Genomic DNA, 20,747 nt, shown 5'->3' with positions numbered 1-20,747 from the left:
ATTTTTTAGATATTCAGTAGGAAAACAAGGAATTGTTTCTTCATTTTTCATTACATGCAGAAACTATATTGAGAATGTTTAATTTTGAGCCTTACCATTTGAAGTTTTAAACAATAATGCAGTAATTGATTTATGTCTTGAACTCATGTGAAATTCAAATGTAACTTCATGAGTTCAGTCAATCAGCAAAGGAAAGTCATTGGTAATAGTTCCTTAAACTATACCCTGTGTAAACAAGAATATCAAAATAAATTGCATTTGGGCCTTGATCTGGCTGGGATCTGATGCAGTGAATATTTTATCATTTAAAACTTTTTAATGCATTTGTAGATTGTGATTTAATAAATAATAGACCCAATACATAATTTATAAATTAATTTTTGATATTTAGTAAATTGACTTTCTCTTATTTCAGGATTTTAAAGAAAGAATTGTAAAATTGGATGAAAGTATTAAATTAAACATTCAAAGGTAATAAACATTTACTTCTATGTAGAAAATTGTTTCAGCAGCTAGCTAGAATTGTTGATTATTTTAAACTATGAAATGAATTCATAGTTTATTTAAAACTAATCTGTAGTTAAGGTGTCAATATAAGGTTTTTAGAAAGGAATATTTTTGAAATAAATGCCATGAAATATGCCATGAAATATGTGCCAGAAATGACTAATTTGACAAAACTAACAGTATTGATCTCGAGATAAAATCAGCTAATTACTCATGGGCAGGGCAAAATAAATTGCTGATGTTACATGATTTTAATAGACTCTGCTAAAATATTTCAATTAACAGTAAAACCCTTTAAGCGTCAATGTTCCCAAATAAGAACATCAATCGAAAAAAATTGTTTAAAAAAAAAGTTTCGCTTTTGAGGATTAAAAAAAAATTCTATATACTATTAAAAGCATACTTGATTTTTTAAAGAAAAATTAATAACCTCTTATAATAATTATGGCTCACAAAAATTCGCAAAAACTTCTGTTTTTGTCAATTTTTTACGAAGATTAAAGAAAAAAATCATAGAAAGTTTTTTAAATGTCTAATGTTAATGAACAAACATGACAGAAAAAAATTGCATCATAAATGTGCTGTCTATAAACTATCAAACTTCTATGCTCCAGATTGGGAACATTGGCGTGTTTCAGTATACAAAATCGGACATTTTTTATTGCTTTATTAGTTCTGTAATATGCAAAGTAAGAGTATCATAATTGCTGTGAACTACTATTGAAGCATGTAAAAACAAGTTGATGACATTTCGATCTTCAACTTGTTCAACTTCCCGTTTTTTTTTTTTTTTTTTGTCCCTTCCCCATCCCACCCTGGCCTCTAGTTTTGGGATGAAAGTGATTTAGGAAAACCCACTTAGTACCTATAAATGGAGATATTTGCAACACTTGGCTAGTTTTACTTTGTATTTCCTAATTTCAGAATTTTTCTTAAAGTTGTTTTCCACTGAGTTTTCAAGGGGAAAAAAATGTGAACGGAAAACTGCTTTCAATCATGTAGTAATGTTTTAAACAGTTGCACGATCTTTTAATTAATTTTCCTGGTTTCAGAAAAGTTTTATTCATTATACAATAAATATATGAATTAAACTAAACTTTCAGTCAAAATTTGTACCAGATTAGATGTATATTATATTGCTGCATATTACAAACAATACTATTATATTTCACTAAGTATGGCACTCTTTTTTTGTTACGCCAAAGTTTGTTAATTTTTTAAATGTCAGTATTAGGGTCAGTATTGGTCAGTATTTTTGAAATTTTGGTCAGTTAAGTCAGTATTTTTTGGCCCTCCAAGCAGTTTTGTAATCTTGATTTGGAATACCTGCTAAAAGTTTCGTATTTGTAAGTACAATACACCTGTAAAATATTATCAAGTTTGAACAAAACAACTCCTTGAGGCCTCCACGAAGGCTTGAATTTCTCCAAGAACAGTCAATTTTTAGTGATCAAAAAAATAAATTTTAAGAAGCTCTTTTTTTTGCTACACGTTTTACAAACCACTTGTACCATGTAATATCTTCTACCTATGTAATCTATATTCCTCTATATAACTCCGACAGTAATATTTTCCAATTCTTATGTTAAATTTGTCTTATATTTTATCAAGATTTCTCTCTGTCTTATTTTGATGTTATCTATTTCTTACAAAGTTGTGAAAGTTGAATTCTTCTTTCAGAATGAACAAGTTAGAAACCACAAATGAGTTTGAATCAAATTTGCAACAAAATGTGGATTCTATAAATGCAAAATTGAAAATCTTAGAGGAAAAAATTGGGGCAATTGGAGAGGTGAAAAAATGTTGTGATCATAAGTGGAATTTAGAATCAATAGAGATAAGTCTCATTGCAGCCCTGAAAAAAGTAAGTTTTTTCTTTAACATAAAGATATGCATTTAACAGAGCATAAATTACTGCTAGACACAAAATAAATTACTTAAGGTAATTTATCCGCATTTCTAAAAGTTATAATTTGCATAAACTTGAATTTTGTTATTCATCCATCAATTAAACACTATTGTTATACTAGTTTGCAGATTGGCATTACCCATTGTATATTTTTCACAACAGTTTATGTACGTTAATATGATGCGAGCTCCGTTTCTCATGTAAACTATTTTTGAAAGAAATAACGTTCACGTGACTGCATTAAGAGGACATCACTTAAAAGTTCTCAAAAATTGGTGAATTGTTAGAAATTCAAGCAAAACTTTTATTTAAAGTTTTGTTCCATCTAATGATGCATTGAGTTTATTTCTATTATTATTAGAGACAGTAATTTAGCCATTAGTGTGATCGAAAATGAAATCATAGAAATGGAAAATTGAAAAATTTTGTACACTAGATATTTCAAGACTACATGATGGATTCATATGGGTGGTATCACAAAAAGCTATTAAACTAATACTTTGCTTTGCATAAACATTTATAATAAATCAAAAATTTAAAATTGATGCAAGTGTATTATGCACAGCAATTATCATTTTCTTAAAGATAATTGAAAATTAGCAGAAGAGAGAAAATTCTATCTGTGGAACGATTTGTCGGGCTGATCTAGATAGCTTTTAACGCGTATTTAATGTTAAACCACTTTTTCATTTAATATCTTGCAACAACAGGATAAAAGCTACAAAACACAAAACAGATGATCATGTAGCTATACTTCAGTTTCTTTTTATACTGGTCAGAAATTGTTCAAGACTCGTCAAAATATAAGAATAATTATGATTTAGCGACAAGTTTTATTGTATGTGTTTATTATTATTGCATGTGTGTATTCTAAAAGTTTAATTGGCTTTTCCCCCCCCCTTAGATTATTAAATCTGAATCAAAAGATAATTCTACATATCAATTTTTGTATGACTGGTTAAATTCAAAATTTGTCAATCAAGAAACTGTGACTGAGGAAATCAAATTGGCTGTGCAGCAACTGAAGGCAGAACCGAAGACATCACGGCCTAATTTTGAGAAAATCATAGAAAATCTCGTTTTGAAGCAAGTTGAAGCTATGAAAGCCAACTTAACTTCTACAACCACTGCTCAAGATTTCAGCAGCGAACGTAGCAGTTCCAGCGTATTTTCCGAAGATAATGTGGAAAAAATGATCAAAGAAGCTCTTCTCATTTATGATGCCGACAAAACTGGAAAAGCAGATTATGCTCTTGAATCGGGAGGTGTGTTAATATTTTCATTTTTGCTTTAAAAGTTTGATATAAGTGCACAATTTATGATTGTTTCATCTTAAAAGTGTGTTGAGATCTAAAATTAACTTAATATCAAAAAAAAAAAAAAAAAAATGTTCAGCGAGCTTGGCAAGGTTTTGGATACTATGATAAAAACCATGTTTTTTTCATCCTGTGTCCAGTGGTATCCCCATAGGGTATAACTCCATATGCACCGTATACTTTCATATTATAACATACTAGCACTCCCGTACCCTGCATTGCTCGGGTAATGGAATTAGCTGGGGTTAACAGTGCTTCGTGCACCTGGTTTCGAAAATCCCCTGTAATAATTACTTATTACCTATAATTTTTTCGAATTTCGGGGGGGATCCCGGGGCCCCTGGACTCCTTATATATATGCTTAACCGATCTTTAACTGTTATTAACGATCCTTTTAAAGTATTGATTATCTTTGCAAACACAGGCCATCCACATTTTATTGATATACCTATGTTCAAGCAAGAACTTCATTTTTAGTTTTTTTTTCTGGTGCTAAAATTATTAAGCTGCTTGATGAACAGACTTTGGAGCAAGCTACATAAAATTGGCCGTGTTGAAAAAAAAGTCTTCTCTTAAATTGATCCCTGCTACTTTTAATGTCTGTCCTTGTGACTTATTAATTATTGCAAAGCAAACTTTTATAGGAAACTGCACTCTTCTAAATTCAAAAGGATAGTTCGGCTGTGATGATGTTCTTAAAAACTTCGTTTCTAGTTTTGAAAAAATGAAAGCAAAAGACAGAAACATTATTATTTGACTTGAGAAAAGCCTCGAAGAATCACGTGAGAAACAAAAATAATATCAAATTCAAAATTCGCTATCGACCAAAAGTTGGGATGAAGTACTGAATAATGATTTGAATGGAGGAAAGCCTCTGAAAATAAAGAATTTAAATTTCAATGATAGGTTTTAATTTCACAGAAATTAAGGGATTTTAATTAATTTTTTCCGAACTAATTGATATTTCGAAAAATCCTTTCTTAGTGGATACTTTCGTAATCATGTGGAAATGCCTGCCAAATTTCAAGTCTGAGGCATCAGCGGTATTTGCTGTGCGTTGATATATATATGTTATCTCAGGACATTGATTTTTATATATTAAGATTTTATATACGATCGCATACACATATCGTGCATGATGGATTACATGGAGTATGCTCTAAGAAACATTGATGGGAACATCACTGCGTGTGTCCATTGTGTCCAAAACTATATTTTTAGTGAAATTGTACATTATGAGAAAATATCAAAAACAGGATTCAGTCTATCTTATGCAAAGCTTATATAAGGCAGTGAGAAGGAAAGGGAAGTAAGTGGATTCTTTAAAGTTTCAAGTAAAATGCATTTTAAAGTTCAGATCCTAGGTAGACTTTCATTGAAATATTTTCTTAATCATGCTGTATAACAGTGCCCATCAGAGCTACTAGTACCATCTCTTAACCTAAAACAGAGGAGAAGTTCTCCTACCATTTGTACTGATTATCTCCAAATTTTTAAATTGGAACTTTGCATTTGCCTTATATGGTCTTCGATAAAACTATACAAATACTATATAACAACTTCATAAAAATTGCATTTACAGATCTATCAACTTCCCTCCTCTATTACTTCCTAATTTAAATGTGTCCTCCAGTCATAAAAAAGTTCACCACTTCTGTTCTATGCCGTGTTTTTCCTTACCAGATAGTATAATTTCAAATGAATTATTATCTTTTCAACTGTAATGTCTTTTAAAAATTATGAAGTGTGTGTTTTGAATAGGTGGAAGTATCATAGGAACCAGATGTTCTGAAGCATATGTCGAGAAGAGTGGAAAGTTCAGCATTTTTGGTTTGCCTCTCTGGTCTCTTTCTAGTTCTCCCAGAACTGTCATCCAGGTACTATTTTTCTTTCTCATATGCAAGTTATGTTATGGAGATGTGAGTTGAGAATATTCTTCATCAAATATTCCCCGGGCAAATAAAATTTGGATTATAATTTTTTTAAAGTAAATTTTTAAAATTAATCACTACTATGAAATTCCACTCTTTCATCATGTTGAAAGCATGCTTTTTTTGAAAAAGTTGAATGAAAGTTAAACTACTGAAGTTAAAATGTTAACTTCCTTTTTTCATTTTCATAGCCAGGTATGCAACCAGGTCAGTGCTGGGCTTTCAAAGGTAGTCAAGGATTCCTCGTCTTGGAGTTATCTTCTGTGATCTATCCATCTGGTTTTACTTTAGAGCATATTCCCATTTCACTGTCACCCACTGAATCCATAGACAGTGCACCGAAGGAGTTTTCTGTTTGGGTAATATAATTAAAGATACCTAATGAATGCCTTTTTTTTGTCTTTTAGCTGTATTATAATATAGATTGTACAAAGCAAAATAATGATCAATGTAGGCAATAGAGAAACATAAAAAGTTGCAAATGGGGAGTCTTTAAATATTACCCCTCTAGGAATTATCTTATACCTCAAAACTGTGTTGTTGTTTTTTTCCATTGTTGCATTAAATATCATTATTCATTTTAATGTAATAAGTGGAGTTGGAGGATGAAGAACATACATGGTGAAGCTTTTGCTAGCATATCACCATGCTTTGATGAATCGTGATATTTTGAAAATATTTTTTTACTTATGCATTGGAACAAGGGACCAATCGTAAGCAATGTATATAAGTAAAATAGACCTATAAATGCAATTCAATTTTTTTTTTAATTCAAAATATATTTAAAGTAAGTAACAAAAATTGTGAAAGGAATAGTATTCTCATTTTAATGGCTTAGTTTGCCAATCAAAAACGACGTTAACCCAAATAATGTTACAATGAAATAAAATTTACCTAATTTATATGCTTAATTTTTAAAATTATTTCAAAAAAAAGGTATTAAAAATTTATTTATTTAAAAAAAACCTTTTTATCCCATTACATGGATTAAAGTAGGTACATCAGAATTTGATATAAGATTAATTTTGAAAACCGTAAGTTTAAAATCAATGAGATGGGGGGGGGAAGTAACATTTTGCACAAAAAAAAATATATATTAATTTCATCTAGAAAACTGTTGTATTGTCCTTGTGTTAAAAAGCATAATATATATGGTACTAGAGGATCCGACAGACGTTGTTCTGTTCAAACTTTGTAAGTTGAAAATATAAATAATTTTAATAAACTATCAAGTGTTTGAACCGTTCTGTTGAAAAAAATAAATTTAAAAAAAAATGTTTTGAGCTGCTGTGATGTCAGAATGCGTATATTTATTACAACTTGATTTATCTAATGCCCACTGAGCAAATGTTTCATTAAATATTTTTTCTCCCATACTTGATGGTTTGTTTCTTCAGCCATATTTAAAGGATAAAAAGCTTCCTCAGATATTAAGTGTAAAAATCTAACTACCCATCTAGAACAATTGGGAAATTCCGCTGCAACAACCACCATATGAAAAAATAAAACAATCGAAAGGATATCGTTTAGAAGACTGATAAAAGAAAGGTGAAAATCACTCATCCTCCCCCCCCCCTCCCGATGTAAAATAAACACATTCTTCAACTAAAATGATTAAAAAATCTTTAAAAACAAAAAAAAAATTCTTTGCAATTTGAAATATTTTGCCAAATAAACAAAAAATACAATAAATTACATTAACAGTAGCTTTAAAATGTAAAAAAATGACCACACAACTCTATTGTTTATAGCTAAAGTCGCCAAACCACCACGTTACTGTAATCCAGCCGATCTGTGAGAGAAGCCAACTCCGACCGATTAGCGGTCCAATCGTTTGAATGAAAACTTCTTTTTAAGCTTCTTGTATTGCCTGATTTGTTCTTTCCACCAAAGATCAAGATCTTCCACTGCACTGATCTTTTGTGTACAGGACTACCTTGTGTAATTTATCTGGACGAAAATAAAATTTGTTTTGTCTTTAAATTCCATCATTTTTTTAAATTTAATAATGTACTGATTATCTAACTAATCCTTAAAGTATTCTTGACATTGGTGCCAAAACTCAGATGGATTTCAGCTGAAAAACAAATGTTGCTAGGTATAGTACTTTCTGATCATTTGGTTAGGAAAACTTAAAGCACCGATCCGGTCACATGGTTTAACTACGACGACAGAACACACGTTTTGCGTCGACCTTCTAGTACTTTACTTTTAAATATATCATGGACCTAAAATCGTTGCTTTCAAGAAATGAAGGCTTCACTCTCTCTCTCTCTCTATAATTTATCTATTCTCAATTGACATATCACAGTAGGAAATTCCTTTACAAAAAGCAGAGCTGGCTTTCTTATTGTCCTTCGGCAATGGGTTAAACATTTATTTCAGTTCTCGCTCAATAATAGGTAAAAATAAATAATAATTTGGAGATATAACCATTCAATGTTTAAATCAATTAACAAAAACTTTTCCGATCCCATCGCGCTTCGAAAACCATGCTTGCCACAATTTATATATATACAAAAAATTTAACCAAAATCGGTTCAGCCGTTTAAAAGCCTTATGGAGACAAACGTCTGCACAGAAGATTTTTATATATTAAGATGACAAAATCTGTGCACTCCTTGATTTTACCTTTTTTTTTTTTTTTTTGAATTAACAAATTATTATTGAATAGGAAAATATGTACAATGAAATGACACTATTTTAATAACCACACTTCATAGTTTTTCAGTTAAATCAAAAAAATATATATATACTGGCATGAAAAATTAGCATCAAATCATAAAAAATTTTCATTTGTACAAGAAATGGAAATAAATAATATTTACTATTTTTAAATTTAGTTTTTTGTCTGTAGTTCATTAAATTTTGAATAATAATTTCAAATGTGACTTATTATATTTTCAGGGTTTGTTGTCGGAAGAAGATAATTCCGGGAAAATGCTTGGAAAATATTTGTATGATATCAAAGAAGATCCTCTCCAATATTTCCCGATTCAGGTTTCAAAGTTTTTGTATTTTTCATTTTTTAATGTCAAATATTGCTTCGCTATTTTTCCGTTTTTTACGACTGGCTGAGTTTTAATTTGCTGCAAGTATATTTACATAATTCCATAAGTTGAACAAGTACAATTCAGTGGACTCCCTGTATCTGAACACACTCTAATGTGAATGCCCAATATTCTGAACACATTTTGAAAGTCCTGGCGAATACATATGCATTATCCAGTCTCCCTCTATAATGAACACCTCCATAATCTGAAAACTTTTGTTTGATCTCTTGAGTGTTTGTTCAGAATAGAAAGAGTCTAACTACAGCACATATTTTTCTCAATGAAGTATTTACAGTTTTCAGTTTTCAATATCTGTGTCAAGTAGGTGTTAGATGACCGTCAGGAAAAGCCAAAGAGTCCTAAAAATGTCCTGAAATTTTCCGCAATTAAAGTAATATTTTTATTTTTGAAAATCATAACTATATCAGTTGACCCACCAATTTATTCTATACATACGAACACTGACAGTAATATCAAACTTCATTTATTAAAAGTCTACAATTTTTTAGTGTATAAAAAATTGTAATCTGATGCATTTAATACAACAATGATTATTTCATTTTATGCAAATCATCAAATTTGTTTCTGAACAATATTTTGTTTTTTACTAACGCATGTATGCTCGTCTTTTTAGAATTTCATCGGAGAGCCTTTCCAGTATTTAGAACTAAAAATTCACAACAATCATGGAAACATGGATTATACTTGCTTGTATCGTTTCCGAGTCCATGGCAAACGAGCAAGGTGAAGTTAAGTCAAGTGCAGTGATACCATCAGGATGTGCCATAAAGCTTCCTAATGATTAAAAACTTTTAATGGTGCTTGTCAATTGTATAAAAATGTATATAAAATTGTTTTTAAGAAATCAATATGTAAATAAAATATTATAATTATTATTTTGGAGTTCAAGTTATAGCTAAAAATTGCTCATCTGATCAAGCACTAATTGAATAAAATAGTTTCTGAGAAAGGCTCGGAAACTTCCTTATGAGTAAAAAATTTCACATTTTCAGAAGAGGGACGAACAACCATATGAGCTACAATCTGGAAAATCTACCAAAAACTGGCCCATTTTACTAGCTTTCAGATGATACAACAACAAATCATATTGGGCTTTAAGTTCAGCAGAAATTCAGGCTTTTGTTTGAAACAGTGTAAAAATCTGCATTCGTTGAAAATGGAAAACTAGTGAAGAATTGCGCTTTTCTGTTTTAAATCTTCTGTTTCATGTAACTATGTTGCTTTCTTTGTTTAAGAAAATAATTTTATATCAAACTAGAAGTACCTGCACAGCGATGCCTGTGCTTTGAATTAAAGAAAGACAAATAACATCAAAATTACATTTGCAGTAGCTTTCAAATGTAAAAAACTGCATAATTCATCACTAAATTCGCCGTTGACACCAAATTCGACTTTTGAATTCCCTTTCATAGGAACATAGTTGAGTAGTCAGTTCGTCTACAGTTCTTTTATCTTCTCCTAAAAGCAACCAACTGGACTTGAATGATATGAAATCATTAGGTAATATATCTAAAATCTTGCAGTTCAGTAGCTACTCTGGTAATACAGCCTCATCTTGATTCTGCAATCCAGAATTGAGCTCATTCCATAGATTTTTCAGCCTTGAAAGATGAGCGGCTATATCCTCGCTATCATTCTACTTGAACTGAAAAGACTGCATGTATATATTATAGAGTCGATTTTCTAATGATGCTTCATAAAACTTATGCAATTCTAACCAAATTTCTTGAGTATTTTCAAAGCGCATTACCTTTTGAAGCGTTTCTTCTGTCATTGAATTAGTTAAGACGACCATGGCATTGTTATTGACTTTTTGATAGTCTTCATGTCAGACTCGTACTTTGTGCGAGCAGCAGCATTTGCATCCGCAGGCATATCTGGCAAGATTAAATCTCCTTGAACTATCTCCAATGCACCTTTATGGCAATTCAAAATAAACTTAATTTTGTACTTCCATACTTGCCAATCACGCTCCCCAGCAAGAGGTTTATTTGGACTTTAGCGGTATCCATGTTTGGGAAATCCAAATCTTAGGCATAATGCATCGAAAAGAAACTCGTTGATTTTCGCTACTTATCGCATTACGGAGTAGAAAGTGATATTGCATCCATAACCTGAAACGTTTTTAAAATCTTATTTGATAGAAATGGAAGCATCATGAGCACTATTACAGACAAAAACACTCATATTTATTACTTAGATACATTGCATGGTTGCTAGCAATAAAAACTCAAAACATATTTTCTCGCCTAGACTGTTGCTACTCGAGAAACACTAAATATTTTCTTTTAACACAATTAATTGTTTTATAAACGAATATTAACAGCAAGATTTTTAAAATTAAAACCGTTTAACCGCCAAACTATTGATGGAAGATCAAATTTGAGTAATTTTTTGAAATTATGTCTATTTATGTCTAGTAAATACAGAAATAAAATAAAATTTCCAGAAAATTTTTTTTTACTATGTTTTTCAGTGTGTTCCATTTTTGGAACATTGGCGCTTTGCATGAAGTTTTTTTTTTTCCAGAGAATTTTTTGAAACTAAGAGGTTTTAAATGCGGTTTTTATCTTAGCATACTTTATTACGGAAAAAATATTTTAAATTGCATTTATGTACATACCGGAATTCAGAAAATCCAATACAGAAATATCTAAGGCCCATGATATGAAAGGAAGCATTGCTGGTGAAGTCGCTTGTCGCAATGGAAACATTTCTTCGTCGTATTTTTTTGCACACCGCACAACGTCCTTGGGATGCAGATACAATATAATGTCCATCAGACATTCTTGATTGTTTATGTAAATGACAACGAGGCCCTGGATGACTTTCCACTTGTACTTTTCTTCTTAGGAGGTGAGTTATTTCTCTTCGGAACTCTAAATGCTTCATCTTGACCTCGTGTAGCTCATAATGAAGTAACTAGCTACAACTGAAATATTCAGAACATTACTAAAAAGATTCCACCACCATTTTTTACTCCTCAAATGAGGTCTGTAGCTCCCTAAAAGTATATCCAAGACATCCACACCCCCCATTCCTTCATTGTATCTCTCGATAAGATGAGGTTCTGGCATATCTATCTTGCATTTCTGCGCATTTAACGTTTTACAGATGCAAGTGGCTCGTGTGTATAACAATTAGATGCTACTGTAACCACTGCATTATCATTCCAGCTAAACATGTACACTGATCCATCAGATCGATAGTCAAAATTTCCACGATCTTCTTTAGAAAGGGCTTTTTTGGATTTCAGTTGACAATGACCAGTTCGATTTTCACGAATTGTTCCTGTTGCTCGTACACCTTTTTTTGATAGCTGAGAAATTAAGTCATATGATGTAAAAATGTTATCAAAGTATACTTCATGCTTAGACGTGTCAGTCAAAACTGATAATAGATCATTTACAACTCTGGATCCTAATTGCACATCAGGGAATCCTTCTTTTTTACCTGAATAAATCTCCATGGAATATGGGTAGGGTATCCACTTGAAGAGCACAGCATCCAAATTTTGAAGCCGAATCTTATTGGTTTTCCTCTAATAAACATTTTACATGAATGCCGACCGTAGTAGGGAACCATAGATTCATCTATGATCAATTTTTCATGAAATACACCAAATTGTTGAAGGTTTTTACACAATTCTTCGTAAATAGGGTATACTTTTCCAAGTTTGTCATTTTGTTTTAATTCATGGTTGTCCATCAAATGAAAGTTTTTTATTTTTCGAAAACGATTTCGAGGCATAACTGTTGGTACAATTGGCACAGATGTATCTTCTGCACTGCTCCAATACATATCTTCAGAAGTAACGGAATGGTACCCGCTCAATAGCAGGTAAACCAAAAAATTGTATAATTTCATCTCTGTCAACATCTATTGATTCTCCTTTTTGCAATGCATATAAGTTTGTCATATTTGCCAAGTGTTCAACATACTGCAAAGGTAAAATTTTAAAAAATAAATCAATTGGAGATAAATCCACTATATTCGGAAATGCGTGTTAAAGTGGTTCAATACTTTCTGACGAAATCAGTTTCTGAAAATTAGCTTTCTTCTCCCAAGTTAAATCCATTTTCATTCTTTTTCTACTTTTATTTCTTGATAATTCCAACTTTTTCTTTTTTTCCGTTTTCATTTGCTTTTTACATTTATTATCTAATGATTTCAGACTTTGTTCTTCCTCCGATTTTTTTGTTAAATTTTCACGAGAGTTGGCGGAAAAAATGTCCACCTGTCCACATACATCAATTGGTGTAATAGGTTGTAACTCGTCTTCTAGAATGTCTTCTTCCTCAGTGATATTGCCTGGTTCATCAGGGGGTAATTGGCATATATCTACATCTGACAAATCCGAATCTGACAATGTCTCTAAATGAGCAACAGCTTGTTCTACAGTAAGAAATCTTGTAGACATTTTTTAATATTTATGAACAGTTGGTATACGTCAAACAGAATTTCGTTTCGCTCGAAAACAAAGCGAGCGAATCATTGAACTGCATTTCAAATATGAAGAATAAAATGCTCACTAATATTCAGGGGCGGACTGGCTCTAAACTTTTAATGTGGAAAAAAAAAGTCATGCCGGCCCCATCCAAAAAAGTTTGATTGTAGTTTTCCAAACCTAAAATGTTTTTTGTTTGTTCAAAAAAAAAAAAAAAAAGGTTCCGCCAGCAGCCCTCACCTCCCCCCCCCCCGCTGAAATACCAAGATTTATTTTTTTTTTTTTTCAGAAATCCTTATTTAACTTTTTATTTCAAGCAAACTAGTGGGCAGATTGATTTAAACTAAGTATACAGCAAACGCCCATAGTATACAGATGATATTTCAAGGATCTAACTTTCTCAAAAATATTTGCAAGCCTAAATTGCTCTACGCAATAAAAAACCACTGAAAACTGTGTGGCTTCTTTGAAAATCCGCATTTAAGAGTATTTCGTTTATTTAAAAGTGAATAAAAATCTTATTTAAAACAAAACGTAATACATTTGAGGCAGTGAGAAGCAAAGGGTTGTAAGTAGACATTTTCAAGTTTTGAGTAAAATTCGTATAAAGATTACATCCTAGGTAGACTTTCATTGAATTTTTTCTAAATCATGCTATACAGCGGCACCTACCAGGGCTGCTGGTACTATCTCTTGCCCCAAGACAGAGGAGGGGTCCACCTACCATTTGTACTGGTTATCTCCAAATTTTCAATTTTTCCTCTTGCATCCCATGCTTCTCACTACCTCATATGGCCATGAGCGGTACTATTTACCCTTTAGAAAAAAACTCTTTTTTTTTAAAAAGTCTTTTCTTAAAATTGTATTGTACGTATTCAAACTAATGAAAAATTTCATGTAAACCAAACGTAATGCATCCGTTCAGAATGAATAGGTACATCACAGATCATGAGAGTGAGAACTGATCGGAAATATCGGATAAGCCCGAATTAAGCTACAAAAAAAAAAAAAAAAAAAAAGAGTTTCGCCCGAAAAAGTCGCCATTTGTCTCAGTGAGAAAACTGATTTTCAAATGTATCTCTCAAAATGTTATCTAGTGAATGAAATTTATTTGTCAGGTTCTAAGAACTAAAGTGAAAATCATGGGATATACACTTGGGGTGGGGGGGATTGCGGTCTCCTCCCCGGGCCCTTGGTTTTAACGTAGATTTAGATTACCAATAATTTTAAGACGGTAGTTTATATGCATGTAAAGATGGTTATGACGAAACTTCCCTCCCCTCTCCACAGAAGGCAAGTTCTGGCAGCGCTTGTGCTTTATGGTATATGTGTGGCCTATGCTACATATTAACTTGCCTTTAATAATAATATTCCACTGACTCACAACGTTTTCAAGTAAGAACAATTTATTTATCAGCTTCCAAGATTTAAAGTGAAAACTAAGAAATGTATTGGGAAAAGCAATAAGATGTGCGTATTCATTTTCGTAAGTAAATATGTTCAACTAGAGTTTAACCTACGAAGATGTTCAACAAAGTGAAACTCAACCGCTTAAACCAAAAATATAACTATTTATACTTCTATTGTACGAGTTTACATGCTTGCTGAAAATAAATAATAATCGAGTAACGAAAGAAAGCACAAAACAGAAATGGTCCGATTTAAACCTTTTTAATAACATAAATTAAACGAAATTAATGAAAACGAAATAATATTTGAAAAAAAGTTACTCAAGAGTAATAAACTAAAAATGACAAAAATAATATCAAGAACCAGTAAAAATGTTTTCATACAAGGCCTTAATTTCGCCAAACTGAAAAATCTAATAATAACTTTGTAAATTTCAAATTAGTGCTAAATCTTATCATTTTATCCGGAAAAATTCTATCCGAAATTTGAAAGTATGCTATTTAACGAATTTAAGCATTGCATTTATCAGTTTGACACTGAATAATAACATTAAAATTGGAAAGTATATGATGATAAGATTTTTAAAAATGTACTTTTCGTACTAGTTGCAATATGGTAGTGCTACTTATGAATTAAAAAATAATAGTTTCTGGGAATACTGCATTTCAGATTCGGAAATTTAAGATTCGCTTTCAAGATTGTAACATTAAAAATATAAGTAAAAATAAATACGTTATTTATGATTAAAATGGGCAAAAACACTTAAAGCAATCACACTTATCAATCTAGCTAAGAGAGAAAAATCTATAAACAAGCATCACAAATCAGTTAACAGGAAAATACTTCAAAATAAAAGATTATTTGATGAAATATTATTAAATACTTAAAATATGGTTAAAGAACCTAATATTTTTTTTTTCTTCTATAACTTAGTATATCTCTTTAAAAGATAGGGAAACAAAATTTTACAGTATTTGAGATATAATAATTACTCAAATTTTTCAACATTCCTTTTTAATTTTATCAAAATATTTCCTTCAAAGCATGTAACTTATATTTTTTTCCTTAAAAGTAATAGATTATGAATATCCGTTAATGACTACTTGGTATTAAAGATAAAAATAAAAGAAATCGGGAGAAAAAACACATTTCTACAACATCAATCTTTCTTACAAAAAGTCTACTTTGTTCAGCAACAACATCAATGGTATCCTCTGAATCTATTTGATTTAAAATGTCCTTCTCTACAGGCATCAACATGAGAGCTTCTAAATTTTCTTGAGAAAGGATTAGACAAAAAATCATGAGTTTAAAAAAGAAATGAATTAAGTTCAGAAGGGCCATGCACAAACATACGAATTGTACTCAGGGCAGGTTCTGGATACCGGAACAAACCATTCTCTCTCTTTTTTATTTTTTTTCTTCAAGTTTAAACTGCCAAAGTTTTTTATTCTTCCAAATCCTAAATTTTATTCCAAAAAAAGGGGGGGGGGGCTGGAAGAAAAATGTTCTGCTGTCTTTGAGAAGTATATTAATAATCTTAGTTTATTATTTCTTTTCAAAAATTAATTACTCTTGAAATAAAAAATATAATAAATGTGTGTAACAATAAGTGGATAAAATTGGTACAGTATTTAGGCTTTAAATTAAATTTAAGTACAGTAAAACCTGTAGAGTTGACCACCTGTCTATCTTGACCACTAATGTACGCCAAATTTGGTTTGGAGTATTGTAAAAAAAACCTTTGTAAGTTTATCACTTGGTTTATTTTTTAAAACTTTCTTCAGTAAATTATTTTATTTTATTATTTATTAATTTATTATTATTGTATTATTATTATTATTATTTGATAGCTTTCCAAGAATGTTTTTAATGCTTTGCTGACGGACTAGCATTTTACTAACTAAACCATCAGCATAAAGTTTATGCTGCTCTTTATTCTCCAAACTTGTTTTTCATTTGTTGTTCTATTTGAGATAGTTTTTTGTACTTTGTTCAATAAAAATAGGTGTCAGTAGAAAAGTACAAAGTGTTTTCTTTCAGTTGCAATAGGTTGTGGCAATACTGGAATTGCGCTAAGGCCCGGATCTGTACATTTTGGGACCTCTGCAACAAAATTGGTAGGGCATCTCCCTAGTGGCCCAGTATCTATTTGTAAAATTAATAAGTCTTAATGCTAGTTTTTCTTTTTTTTTTCTTCAATTTCTAGGGCCATCAGCCCCCTTGAGGAAGTGCACTGCGAGTACGCAGATATGGGCTTGCTAAAGAGCTCTTCTGGCTTATTTCGGGTGCAAGGGATTAAGATATGTTTATGAACTGAGAGAGTCGAGCTTGTTGCTCTTTGGGCTGTAAGTGTTACATAAAAAGGCTTCAAAAAGAAAGTTTTGAACTTGGAATTAATAATAAGTATAAAATATTAAAATTAATTGAAAAAGGAGAAAGCCAGAGAAAATTAGCTGGCACATATGGAATTTCTAAAACTATGGCGTCTAAGTTTAAAACAAGGAAAAAAATAATAAAACTATTTGAATAGTATTTTTAATTATGGTTTCACTTTCAATAACGTTAAACAATGAAAGTTAGTTGAACAGAAAGAGTAATAAGTGTGAATTCCTCGAAAAATGAATATACGGTGCGAGAATGACAAAAAATATTTCAAAAAATCATTACTGCCCTTTATAAGTTGACCACAAAAGTACTGCACCGCGAGTGGTCAACTTACACAGAGTTCACTGTATGCAAAAAATACCTAATATCGATTTTACGTTGCTCTAAAATTTGCTTTTTTCAAGGAAGAAGGTAAGGAGGGCGACGGATAAAAAAATGTTGGAAATCACTGTTTTAAATATTTATACTGTTTCTACTTTTATAAATTTTATCTTTGCTAAACGAAAATAGATGAATTGGACGGTGTTATACAAAAATGAGTTATCCAACAAAAATTTTCAAAAAAATAAGGAGTTATTCACATAGGTTGGCAGATAAACTGATACACTACGGGGATACAAAGACGATTTAAGCCAAATTCTATTAATAGCCATCTATGAAGTTCAATTTAGAACTCAATTTACTCAAAAGTATTGCTTGGTGGGTTGACCCATTTTTGTGTAACATCGTCAATTTGTTATAATTATAACCGATAGTTCAAGCGCTTATTATTTAAAGTGCTGATGAAAAAAATTAAAAAACACATGATGATTGAAAATATTAAACTTACCTAAAAAAATTCTTGTCACCGTTGGATTTAAAACACATGCAATCCCAGTGAGCAGTCAACACGGTGTATAACAAATGACTCGTTTTTTTCCTCGGAGACGAAATTGAGGAGTTCTCAAAATTATCTAATTGGTTGAGAAAGTCGTGAATCTATCTATTGCAAAGTGCTGGGAAACATAAAAAAACAAAAAAAAAAAAAAAAAGAAAACGAAGGATGAAAAGGAGAAAAAAAAGCTTTTTAGCAGACGTTTTGCTCCTATTCATTCTATTCTTAGGATGGCGCCTTTCTCTTATTTCATTTGAAAAAGGTTCAATGTAATCTTTTCCCAGACAGTCTCAAATCGTCTCAGATGACCACAAAAAAAGATCCCTACCCCCAATAAAACTCCTTACAAGAATTCCAGGAAACATCAATCCCGAACAGATACGAGAGACACCCATGTGCACCCATAAAAGCCTGAAGGCTTCGCTTCGGACGAAGAGCACCCAACAAAGACATTGTTTCGTTTTCCCTACGTAACAAGATACGGTAATAGTTAGGCAAGAACAGAGTAACGTCCTGAGAGTGACCATTGGAAAAGGAGCGGCTGTCCTCCTCTCCTTCCCCTCACCCAAAAAAGAGCAGTTCTGGCTGCAGCCCTCGACACAAGAACGGCCGGCCTAGCTAAGAACTTTTTTTTTTAAATAAAATTGAGGAAAACGGCACGTACACATTGAATGCACAGAAAACGGCCCGAGTTAAGGACGGCCCATGTGGAATTTTCCACATCTCACACGTGGCCAGTCCGCCCCTGCTAATATTATTTTTTATTATCACGTGACAATGCAGCTGTCCGAGCAAGTGTGGATTCGGAGCCATATCATCCGTCAAACAGTAGACTGTTATTATTTTCTTTGCTAACGAGACGTCATATCCTTTCAAAATATAAACTTACTTGGTTTTGCCAACATCTACGTCAGAGTACATTCAAAATGAGAAGAAAAAAGAAACATATATTACGAAAAATGAAATTTCCCCTTTGAAGTCGAACGATTTACTTCTTGGAAATTTGACTCCCTAAAAGCGCCAATGTTCCAAAATCTGAACATGTTATTTTGAAGGGGTACACCTTTTGGAAATATCATTGTATATTTCTACAAGCATTTTAAAATCATACATTGAAGTATTTTTCACAACTATAATAAATATTATCACATTTTCTGAAAAAGCCAATTTTTGGTAAATTTTATAGAAAAAAGTTGCAAAAAGCTAAGAAAACACTCATCTTTGAAAAAATTGCAATAAATAATTGAAAACATACAAACAATCAAGCAGGAAATCAAAAAATACTTTGAAATAAGACTAAACTGTGTTTAAAAAAAAATTGTTTATTTTAACGTTATTTCTTGGGAAAATTTTCTCAGTTAAAATATGATGTTTCATTTTTGGAACATTGGCGAGGTAAACGGTTTTAAATAAAATGTAAAAAGTGACCAAGACTACAAGTAATCACCTCGATGCAAATAGTGAAACAAACGTTTTTACTCAGGTCTCAGAATTTCGATTTCAATCAAGTTGAATTATTAATGGAAATTGAATATTTCCAATTCGCAACTCCAATAATCTAAAGGGGGGCGCTGCTGCAACTGTCTAATGGCGGATGAAAAAGGTAAAACAAACGCATGCCGTAACTTATAACTTGCTTTGACGCTTAGTGAATGACAGTAATTTTTCATCGTTTTGTGGAAAGCTTTCTTTTCTATTCTAAAATTTGATTACATCATAAACTATCTGAAGCCTGTAATTTACCCCAAAGAAAACACGTGTATCGGAAAGTTTTACCTTTTTCTTTAGTACTGTTAATCACCGCAAGGTAGCGTATTCGAGCTCTAGAGTTGCAATGACACACAATGATGTTTAGTTAATTAAGAAAATATCCAATGTTTTTGAAAAGATAAAACTGAGTGAGGCTTTACCACAATATTTTTAAATTGAAATAAAAGATAGGGAGAGAAAGAGTCCCCAAACCTAATACCTTACTTTCATGCAGCCAAAGGTAAACCAAAATTATGTTTTTAGAACTTTAGTTTTGGAAACCATCTGAAGGAAAGTTACCAAACAACATCTCTTCTCCTAACATTAGCAAAGATGACCCACAGCCACAATTGAGTATTTAAAACTTCATTTTTCTAAAATGATCCAAAAAAGAGGATCGAAAGCCTTATTTCTTCTCCTAACATCACTCAAGGTACCTATCGTTACGTATATAGGACCTTAATTTCGAAAAATTTCTGCAGAACAACCCCAAGCCCTACCAAGCAAGGATCTATAAATTTTGGGCCCATTGCAAGTCAATCTGTTGGTCTGTTCCCAGCAGCTAGCAGTGTATACACTGCTCGACATTGAAAATGCAACACCAAAGAAGAAGTGTACAGAAATTTCATGCAAATTTTAGAGTAGACGTATATCACTTAGTTATGTAAATGATGTGAAATGCGCAGTTCTCCGACGCACGTGAAGTAAGATATAAGGGAAGAAACTTGCAGAATGGGCAATATTAGTGGGGAATTATCGAAGAAATTTTGTTTTTGTCTTGGAGGATACGCGTAACACGAGAGAATGCCAGGCCGCTGTCAACGAAAAGCACTTCCAGCAGATAGACGATTTTACGAGGAGTATGGAGATCAGACTGAGAAGGGGAGGTTGGTCCGTACGTCAAATCACAGCTTATACACACATGGATGCGAGCACGGTGCACGGCTATGCCGAAGATGGTTGGAACAACGAAATGTGGTAAGATTGAGGGGCAGCCAGAATGACGTCAGAACGCGTGGATCGGACGCATCCACTGACAAGCTGTAGCAGACCCACAAGTCACTTGTTTCTCGATTCTGCAGCAGGTGCAAGATACCCTGAATGTTCCCCGTGTCAATCAGAACCATTTCCCGTCGTTTGGT

General features: G+C 32.0%; 1 protein-coding gene across 1 annotated transcript in view; it reads left to right on the top strand.

Moving 5' to 3' along the window:
- LOC129220208 (klaroid protein-like) overlaps window positions 1-9,612 on the top strand; it is a 74,336-nt gene extending 64,724 nt beyond the window's left edge. Inside the window, exons 11-17 of the mRNA XM_054854573.1 lie at window positions 416-471; window positions 2,188-2,371; window positions 3,321-3,681; window positions 5,494-5,609; window positions 5,855-6,022; window positions 8,571-8,663; window positions 9,351-9,612. Coding sequence (XP_054710548.1) covers window positions 416-471; window positions 2,188-2,371; window positions 3,321-3,681; window positions 5,494-5,609; window positions 5,855-6,022; window positions 8,571-8,663; window positions 9,351-9,464 — 1,092 coding nt within the window. The 3' untranslated portion in view covers window positions 9,465-9,612. The remainder of the gene's footprint in view (window positions 1-415; window positions 472-2,187; window positions 2,372-3,320; window positions 3,682-5,493; window positions 5,610-5,854; window positions 6,023-8,570; window positions 8,664-9,350) is intronic.
- The last annotated feature ends 11,135 nt before the right edge of the window (window positions 9,613-20,747 follow it).

Source organism: Uloborus diversus, chromosome 4 (genome assembly GCF_026930045.1).
Source record: "Uloborus diversus isolate 005 chromosome 4, Udiv.v.3.1, whole genome shotgun sequence".
NCBI classification, from domain to species: domain Eukaryota; kingdom Metazoa; phylum Arthropoda; class Arachnida; order Araneae; family Uloboridae; genus Uloborus; species Uloborus diversus.
The sequence above is the reverse complement of the archived record's forward strand: the minus strand, read 5'-3'. Positions and strand labels throughout refer to the sequence as shown.